We start from the raw sequence: 9,961 nt of genomic DNA, 5'->3' as shown, positions 1-9,961 counted from the left end.
TCAAACACAGAAGAGGATAAGAGTCAGGAGGGTGATGAAGATCTTGTCAATGAAATAGCTATGTTGGGAAGGCAGTTCAATAAACTGTTGAAAAAGATGGATGTAAGATCAAAGGAAAATGTCAAGAACATCTCATCTGACATCAGTAAATCCAATAATGCTGGAAGAAAAGCAATAGCAGATGAGAAGCTCAAAGAAGGAAAAGAGGTTCAGTGCTATGAATGCGATGGGTATGGACACATCAGGACTGAATGTGGAACCTACCTTAAGAAACAGAAGATGAGTCTTGTTGCCACATGGTCTGATGAGAGTGATACTGAAGAGGCTGCAAATATTGTGACTGCTCTGACAGGAAGATGTGGGTCGGATGAAGATTCAAGTGATGATGAAGTAACCTTTGAAGAATTGGCATCTACCTACAGAAAGTTGTGTCACAAAAGTGTAGAGCTGTGCAAACAGGTTGATAGCCAGAAGAAGGAAATTACTAAACTTGAGAACGAGAAGATAGAATACTTGGAAACCATCTCCAAGTTACAAACAGAAGCAGTGGTTCTGAATGCCAAGCTAGACAAAAATCCACAAGCTGAAAATCAGAAGATAGCACAACTGGAAAGTGAGAAGGCAGACCATGCAAAAATCATCTCAAAATTGAAGACTGGAGTCATGTTTCAAAATTCTAAATTAGAAGAGATGACCAAGTATGTAAGAATGTTAAGCGATGGATCTGACTCCTTAGACAAGATTCTTCAAATTTGACAAATAACAGGAGACAAATCTGGCATTGGGTATAATAACTCAAAACCTGGGAGCAGTGACACTGGTGTCAAACCTCAAGCCAAACTTAAGTGCATTCAAAAACCTGTGATGTCACATAATATTTCACAGCACCAAAGGAGAAAACAGTTGAAAGGAAAACACCAAAGATGGAGATGCCATTACTGTGGGAAATTTGGTCATCTAAAGCAATTCTGCTATAAACTGTATGGCTATCCTAGGTCTGCTCATCATCAGGATCACCATCAATTCAGACCCAAACATCACATGCCTATCATCAAAAAACAATGGGTCCCTAAGACTAATGTCACAAGTCTGATAGCTCACAGTCCCCTCAGAATCTCAGCCAAAGAAGAATGGTACTTTGACAGTGGATGCTCCAGACACATGACTGGAAACCAAGACCTGCTAATTGATCTGCATCAACATACTATAAGTCATGTAACCTTTAGAGATGGAGCAAAAGGTGAAATCAAGGGAACAGGTAAACTTGATTGCCTTGGAGTACCTAGACTTGACAAGGTTCTACTAGTCAAAGGACTAACTGCAAACCTCATAAGCATTAGCCAACTATGTGATCAAGGTCTGAATGTTAACTTCACCAAAACTGAATGTCAAATCCTTGACATAAAGAGTGAAGTAATTATGAGAGGAATCAAGACCAAAGACAATTGCTACATATGGAGCTCTCAATTGGATTGTCCCTTAAAGTATTTGGTGAGTACAGATGCCCTCAAGAGTGATGAAAAACAAGGCTGGGGAAAATGTCACACAAAGATGTCACACCAGAAGACCAGAGGAGAAAAGGTTATGATGGCTCAAAAAACTGAGAGGGTAGACCAAACAGGTGGACATTTGACCAGTCACAGGGAGAATGGAACTGTTGGGACTAAGCCACAAAGGACTCTGTGCAAAAAGGCCAAGGATGATATGGAGAAGATTTGGGTGACACCTGTGAAAGGTATAGAAGATGATAGCAATTGGGCTCAACTGGGTTGGATGAACCTATTACTGTTTACAGACAATGTTACACATGATGTCATAACATTGTATTATGACTTCCTGAATGCTGAAGCCAGGTCCAAAAATCAGATTCAACACAGATGGACAAAATACTATTCTAGCTATTGTCACTCCATTAGGAAATGTGTGAAAGACAAATTCAGAAGTCAAGAGTTTGGACTAGAACTAGCAGACGAGCTTGCAAGGAATTTGGGTAAAATTGAATATGAGGAAGGGAAATTAGGGATTTGGACTCTTGAGAAATTATGGCAATTAAAAAGAAAAAATAAAAGAAATAAAAATAATGTCTGCCCTTTTAAAAGAAAGAGCCACATTAATGATAAATCATTCCCTAGCTTTGAAAACAGTATCTATTCCCTTAGCACACGCTACCTAAACTCAGCAACTGCCATTTCCATTCAACTTCTAAGAAAAGCTCAGCTAGGGCAAAGAAACGTTTCTCAAAAGTCCTACAACATGTCTCAACATCCATCGTCATCTGGTTCCAAATCCTCCCAACATGCAAAGACTTCATCCATGGAGTTTGTAGATGAAGACATAATGGACGTCACTCCTCTGTGCATGATATCGGGCGACACCACAGGTACCTCCTCCAATGCTAGAGATAAGCAAGGTAATACCTCTGGTAACTCCTCTCTTCCTAAAAACATGTATTACACTGATCGCGCTATAAGGAGACTGGTTACTAGAATACTGAGTGAAGGACATAAAGTTGAAGGGGTCTCTACCCCTCTGTCCAGAAGGGAACCCTCTCCTGAGAGAGAATCCCATGATGATAAAGATGATGATTCATCTAGATCAGAAAAAGAGGTGGCTGCTGAAGGGCTTTGCTCTCTAGGTAAAACCTTACCTAGCAAGAAACAAAATGTGCCTCAAGAAAATATTATTGATCTGGAGGAAGAAAGCACTGAAGGAGAAAATGATCCTTTGGTTCATCTGGTTAAACCTAGCATAGCTGAGAAACTGAGAACTAAGAAAGGAAAAAGTATGGCTAAAATGAGAGCTGCTAGAGTGAAAAAGACTGCAGGAGTAGGACCCTCAAAACCCTGGAGCAAGGTTGAGGTTGGAAAAAGAAAAGAAAGACACAACTCTGATTCTGAGGAGGATGTTAAAGACGATGTCCCAGACATCTCCCCTGCAAAAAGGCAGGCTGTTCAGAAATCTCCTGGCAAGGCTGCTGCTGTCCATCTAGACAATATCTCCTTTCATTTGGAAGATGAAGCAGCAAAGTGGAAATATGTCATTCAGAGAAGAGTAGCCATTGAAAGAGAACTTGGACAAGAAGCTGTAGAGGTAAAGGAGGTTATTAAGCTGATCAAAAATGCTGGACTCATGAAGACTGTGGTAACTCTACCCCAATGCTATGAGGGGCTGGTTAAAGAGTTTATTGTTAATATCCCTGAGGATATTCATGACAAGAACAGCAGGGAGTTTTGCAAGGTATTTGTAAGAGGCAAATGTGTAAAATTCTCACCAAGTGTCATCAACAAGTTCCTAGGAAGAGGAATGGTAGACCTAGAAACCACAGACAATGAGGTCTGTAGGGCTATCACAGCTGGCCAAGTTAAGGAATGGCCTAGTAGAAATCACTTATCAGCTGGAAAACTCAGTGTTAAATATGCCATCTTGCACAAGATTGGCTCAGCTAATTGGATTCCTACTAATCATGCCTCTACTATCTCCATCAATCTTGGAAGAATCATTCATGCTATTGGAACAAGGGTAAACTATGATTTTGGCAAGTTCATATTTGAACAAACCATTAGACATGCTTCTACAAATGCTGTGAAGTTACCCATTGTCTTCCCCTCCCTTATTTGTGGCATTATCCTAAGCCAACAACCAGGGATTCTGAGCACAACTGACATCCCAAGCAGGAGAAAATCCCCTCTGTCCATCCATTACAAGTTGTTTGAGGGAAGTCATGTCAATGATGTCATGACATCTGCCAGAAGGGAGTCTGCATCTAAAAGAAGCCTGATTGACCAACTAAAAGAGACCTGCAAAGAATTGGACAATGGTATAAGGGTGTCCAAGGCCAGAAAAGAAGCTTTAGAAGTTCTCATCTACAGCCTGGAAAGGGAAGACACAGAAAAGGCTGATAAGGATTCAAATGCAAGACCTAAAACCCAATCCAGTGGCAGCTCTGGAAGCTTGGAAGACTCTGAAGGTGCAGGTGAAGACACAAGTGAAGGTGAAGATGATTCTTCTTCTTCTGATTAATGGTCCCTGGCTGAATTGAAGACTTGGAGGGGTGCTGGAAGGTGTGGTGGAAGTTGTTGCTGTTTGGAAGGTTGTTGTCTTGTTTGGTTTTTTGTTTTTGTATTTTGTGGCAGTCCTCTTGATGCTTGTTGATCAGTCACCATTTATGCTAGGTATTTCACTATTTAACCGTAAATAAGTCAGGTAAACTGCGTAAACTGAAGCATTTTTAGTTAGATATAAGCTCAATTCTATAATATGAAGTGTGTTGTTACTTATGAGTTTCTTGAGGATATTTTACACTTTTGGATATGTTAGCAGGTCAAAAACTAGTCTGGAAGCTCAGGGATCAAACGTCAGATGCAAAATTAAGCCCGAGCAAGAAAACAGAAGAAAAAACCAAATTCTTGGAGAACCTGCTGTCCATACGCAAATGACCTTACATGATACGCGTATGGACCTTCCTGTCGCAACCCGAAAAATACGGTAGTGCGAAAAAACAACCGGCGAGAAAGAAATGACAGAAGAGTCGCCACCGTGCGTTATTTATCCCAAAGGAGGGAAAGGAAACGCTCGAAGTAAACCTGGAGAAAGGAAAAGGAAAAGACAAGGTCTCGCAACCAAATCTTGGGTTCGGGAGTCGATTATGCAAAGGGAAGGTATTAGCACCCCCACGCATCCGTAGTACTCTACGGGATCCACTCTTGTTTGTTTCTTATCTAAATGGTGTATATTCATCTAATGTACTATTTACTAAAAGAGAGGGTCAAAGAAAATGACTCGCACGGATGTCGCATCCACTGCATACGTATCTCATCTGGAATGAGAATCAGAGTCTTCGTAGCTCGGGTACCTATGGGTTAAGGATAAGTGTGCTCGCTAAGACATCACGTCTTATGCCTACGTATCTCATCGGGAATGAGAATCAGAGCAAAACGTAGTTCAAACTAACTACGGGAACAAAAGGGTCTCGATTGCAACTAGGGCAAGAGAAAAGGAAAGTCTCGATCGCAACGAGGGCGAGAGAAAGGATCGCAACGAGGGCGAAAGAAAACAAGGATTAGTTGTTAGTTGTTAGTCAAACTCGGCAAGACATCGCATCTTGTGCCTACGTATCTCATCTGAACATGAGAATCAGAGTTGCCGTAGTTCGGCTACATAGGGATTGCCATCTGAACATGGCACCTACACACAAAAAGGTGGCAAACATGGAGTCCGACTACCAATCACTGGACTTACATCAGCATCCGAACCAAAACACACACAAAAGGGCAAACGTGGAGCCCGACTGCCAATCACTGGACTTACATCAGCATCCGAACCCAACAAACCCACACTGGAACCCGAATGCCACTCGATGGACTTACATCAACTTCCAAGCACACAACAACCAAACAAGGGGGTTGAGACATAAAGATTGAAAAAGAAAAAGGGCGCCCGGAGAGATCTCGCACGATCTCCTGCCTACGTACCTCATCTGGTATGAGAATCAGGGCGACGTAGTTCCCCTTCATAGGGGTTGCCATCTGAATATGGACTTAGAAAAGGAGGACACCAGTTGTGTCAAAAGAGAGTGGGCAATGTGTTCACGCCCTAGCAGTAGGTGTCGTAGCTCGCTGAATCGAGTCTTAGGCAGTTACCTCTTTGCAATAAGACGGACTACATGCCACAGGATCGGAGACGCTCGGAAAGGTCTAGAAGTGGGGGAAGCTCTGCCCTAAAGTTGTCATGCAATGTGTACTTAAGTGTTTAGGATTTACAAATGGGAATATCTACCTAATGTTAGCATGCAAAGAATATGGGAATCCTACCTATGTTATCATACAAAGGGTTCTATCTAATGGGTGCTACCTAATCGGAACAAGAATCGACAAATGGAGCAAGGAGAAGTGTTAGGGATAAAGGTAGATGGCGATGCATGAAGCAATCGACTTACAAGGTTGATGGCGATGCATAAAGCAATCGACTTACAAGGTTGATGGCGATGCATAAAGCAATCGACTTACAAAAGGGTGGATGAATACGTGCTGGTTCTGTTAGGTTTTGAAAAAATGATTACTCGACGTTGGATCGAGGTTTTGGTCTTGTTTTGAAATGGTTATCGGGTATTCATTTTATTTCTTGTATTAACAAATGAATAAAGAATGAAAGAATATTATACATTTCATGGGAGAGGGATACATTTGTTATGAATGGGGGTTGTCATGGCAATCAAACAATATAAATATATGCCTCATACACCATACAAGTAGGCCACAGTCAATCAGACAATAAGATATTTAAACAAGTATGTGATCAAATCAAATGATCGAAGGATGAAATAATGAAGCATTAAACAATGTATGAGTGTAAGTGTAAGGGAACCGGCTCATTGTAAGAAAGCCCAAGAGTAAGCTATGTGAGGTCGATGGCGATGCTTAAAAAGCAATCGACTTACAAGGGTGTGAAAAATGGGCTCGATATTAAATCGAGAAAAATATGATTTTTATACTTTTAAAATGGTTTTGAATTAAATTAAAATACAACAACTTTACATTATTAACAAAATGAACATATGAGTGTAATAAAGGCATAAACATAAAAAGAAACTAAAATGCTAAAAGAAAAAAAATAATATAGCTAAAAGAAATAAAATGCCAAAAAATGCCACACATGAGTATTGAACCCACCCCACTCAAGAATATACACACTGCCCTTCTCCACCAGACCACTCATCATTATCTACTACTGTGATACTACATTAAATATATGAACCGGGCTAAAAAACAAAAAAAATAAATAAATAACATATAAACATTTTTATGTTTTTTATCTCTGTTAAAAAACAAATTAAATTAAATAATAAAAAAAAAGAAAAAAAAAAGAAGGAAAACAAGAAAATGGAAATGAAAAAAAAAACACAGAGGTTCGTCTTCCTCACTTTCTCTCACATTCTCACCAGAAAAACCATTCAATCGCTCTCTCGCCCATGTCGCTCAACCTCATCTCTCAATCTCCATTATTCAAACGCTCCTCACCTCACGTTTCTTTCAATCTCTCAATGAATCTCTCTCGCACTCGACCTTAAGCTCAGCGAATCAATCTCTCTCAACTCTCACAACATTTTCATAAACAAGCACAGGAGATGGATAAAAGGAAAGAAAGAGAAGTACTTACAAAGTGTCGCGGTGGTGGCGGTGAAGAACGTACAGATGCTGGCCTCCAGGTAATCAATCTTGGGATTTTTAGGGTTTCTTCTCAGATTTTCGCCTCCAGCTCTCTGTTGTTCTCTAGGGTTTTTTTAGTCTCTTTTCCGCCTCTAGGTTCCTCTCTTCACTGATTCATTCTCCCTTTTTATAATCCCATTGCTAGGGTTTGGATGAGATCAAAAGAGTATGGAATTGGAAGTGCTTTCTTTTTTGTGCTGCTCTGTTGTCTATCCCATTTTGGTGTTTGCTCTGAAAAAGGTAACATGTACCTTGTACTTCTTCTGTGAAAATGTTTCATTTTTGTTGCTTGTGAATTTTTACCATCTTACCGAGTTGTTGTGATTTTACTGCAGTGAATTTTCTTGCAACTTTGAGGCTTCTGTTAACAACACTCAACCTTGCAAGAGTAGCTTGTTTCTCCATGTGAAAACTTCACTGTTGGTAAGAAACAAATTCACCACTGTAACTCACTTGAATATATGTTTCCTCTTTTTTGGAATTGGACTGATTTTGGTGTGTTGTTGTATGCTGCAGGACATGATGTTACATGATGTTGCTCATGATGTGAATGCAAGGTTTGTTAAGGGGTTGCTTAATATTTTTGTTGTGGCAATGTGAGGAAGTTGCAGGCCTACTGCTTTGATGCAATTGAAGTGTGTTATGGTTGCAGGTTGTTTTGGGATGTGTGCAAGGCTGTTATGGTTTGCTTGATGTTTTAGGTTTTCAACTGGTATGCATTTGAGTATAACAGCTAGAGGCATGCTAAGTACACCCAATAACACACTGAGTAACCAGAATTGCCAGGTTAGAGGAACTGTGCTGGCAAATGTTCCAAGGAACTCAACTATGATTACTTGAAATACCGCTGTGGCGAGAATAACACTTAGAAATATCCAGCTGTCAAACATGCTTTTAAATATGTTTATCTTTTGAATCTCTCTGCTGTTTATCTCATTGAACACCTGGCAAAGTACAAAGGAGTTGAATATCAAAGTGTTGAGTACTGCAGTTGAATCTGGGCCACTTAGTTCCAATAGCCTCTTCCCCTCAAAATTTAGAACTCCAAGGACAATTAGTTGATAGAAATTCTGACCAAAGATATTCCTCCACATTGGTTTGGTAATAAAACTTACTTTCCTTCCAACTGGCTGTCGTTCCATAAGTCCGTCATTAGGAGGTTCCGTAGTCAAGGCCAATGCACCAAGGGTGTCCATAATCAAGTTAACCCAAAGCAACTGGACCGCCGTTAATGGAGCAGCTCCAGTGATGCTTGCAGAAACGAAGTTAGCAATTAGAGCAACAACATTGACAGTTAACTGAAACTGCACAAATTTTTGAATGTTTATGTATATGGCCTGTCCCCATTTGGCAACTTTGACAATGGTAGTGAAGTTGTCATCCATTATAATCACATCAGCATTTTCTTTGGCAACCTCAGTTCCAGTAATGCCCATGGCTAGCCGAATGTCTGACTCGTGCAGTGCAGGAGCATCGTTTGTTCCATCACCAGTAACAGCTACAACCTCCTCAAACGAGTTACCAAGGTATGCTTGTCAAGAGGTAAGGATCGTGCCATTACCTGAATTCTTGGTATGATATCCTTCATTTGTTCCGGAGACAAATTGCGAAATTCTGGTCCTTCTATGGCTATACCACCCTCAGTAAGTATACCACGTTCTCTAGCTATAGCCTTAGCTGTATTTATGTTATTACCAGTGACCATGCGGACAGATATTCCAGCTGCTAAACATTTTTGAACAGCTTCCTTAATTCCAGGGCGCACAGGATCTTTGATTTCCACAATGGCTATCAGAGTATATCCAGTTTCAGGGATGTTGTTTTCTCCTTGTGTTTCATCTATATCTTTGACAGCCAAACAAAGAGTTCTCAAAGCTTCATTGGCAAATCCGTCTATAGTGTCATTCACAATCTTGGCTTTCTCTTGAGGAAGATCGACCGTTGTTCCATTATTATCAATGATTTTATCACACATTTTCAACACTATTTCTGATGCACCTTTGCAGAAAGTTCGGACCCTTCCATCAGGAAGACCTACGAGCACAGACATCCTCTTCCTGTCGGAATTGAAAGGTTCAACCTTAAGTATCTTACAGGATCTACGTTGTGTGTCAAAATCACCGCCTGAAACCAAGCCAAATTCCAATATTGCTGATTCTGTTGGTGTTCAGTTATATTATCCTTTCTCGTCTCTTTCTTGCAGTAATAAATGTTGTCTAACAACTTTGATTTCTGTGCAGTTTTAATTGCATTTTAATGCAATGTAAAAAAGAAGATGTAGAGACATCATATATCTGTTTTTGTTTGGCACCGAATGGGACATACAAACAGTGAAAAATATCAATCTATGCTGTCCCTTGAGCAAACGAGAGAGGTTTTTTTTCTTTCTAGTGATTCTTGCTAGCTGGCCATTTATCCTTTCCAGGGTTGGTGTTTACCTGGTGATGCAGCAATAGCTCAGGTTCCTTGAACCTTGATCCAATGGTTCAGGTGCTGCACTATGGAGACTTTGTGTATTGCTTCTGTTATATCCCGGTTTTGACTTGGCTTCATGGCATGTTTTGTGGTTTACAACAAGGTCTTGCAGTGCTGAATTGGTTTTGCAGGCTGCTGATGCTTGGCGGCAGGACCATGGCTGCTGCAGGATTTGGTATGCCTTGCAAGTCGTATTTGCTCATGTTTAGACTACAAGTTGATGTCCAATGTGGTGGCTTGCTCAGGATGTGGTCTGCTACAGGTCTAAGCCATGTGTGCAT

At 40.5% G+C, this 9,961-nt stretch overlaps 1 protein-coding gene and 1 pseudogene across 1 annotated transcript; one reads left to right on the top strand and one right to left on the bottom strand.

Annotated features, from left to right (window-relative positions):
* The first annotated feature begins 2,253 nt into the window (after positions 1-2,253).
* On the top strand, positions 2,254-4,020 carry LOC127078713 (uncharacterized). Its single transcript, XM_051019145.1, has 3 exons — positions 2,254-2,916; positions 3,046-3,237; positions 3,796-4,020. The coding sequence occupies exons 1-3, from the start codon at positions 2,254-2,256 to the stop codon at positions 4,018-4,020; spliced, it is 1,080 nt and encodes a 359-aa protein (XP_050875102.1).
* A 3,724-nt stretch (positions 4,021-7,744) lies between these two features.
* Positions 7,745-9,372, bottom strand: LOC127078712 (calcium-transporting ATPase 4, plasma membrane-type-like; annotated as a pseudogene).
* Positions 9,373-9,961: the final 589 nt, after the last annotated feature.

This window comes from Lathyrus oleraceus, chromosome 5, assembly GCF_024323335.1.
Source record: "Lathyrus oleraceus cultivar Zhongwan6 chromosome 5, CAAS_Psat_ZW6_1.0, whole genome shotgun sequence".
In the NCBI taxonomy this organism is placed as follows: Eukaryota; Viridiplantae; Streptophyta; class Magnoliopsida; order Fabales; family Fabaceae; genus Lathyrus; species Lathyrus oleraceus.
The sequence above is the reverse complement of the archived record's forward strand: the minus strand, read 5'-3'. Positions and strand labels throughout refer to the sequence as shown.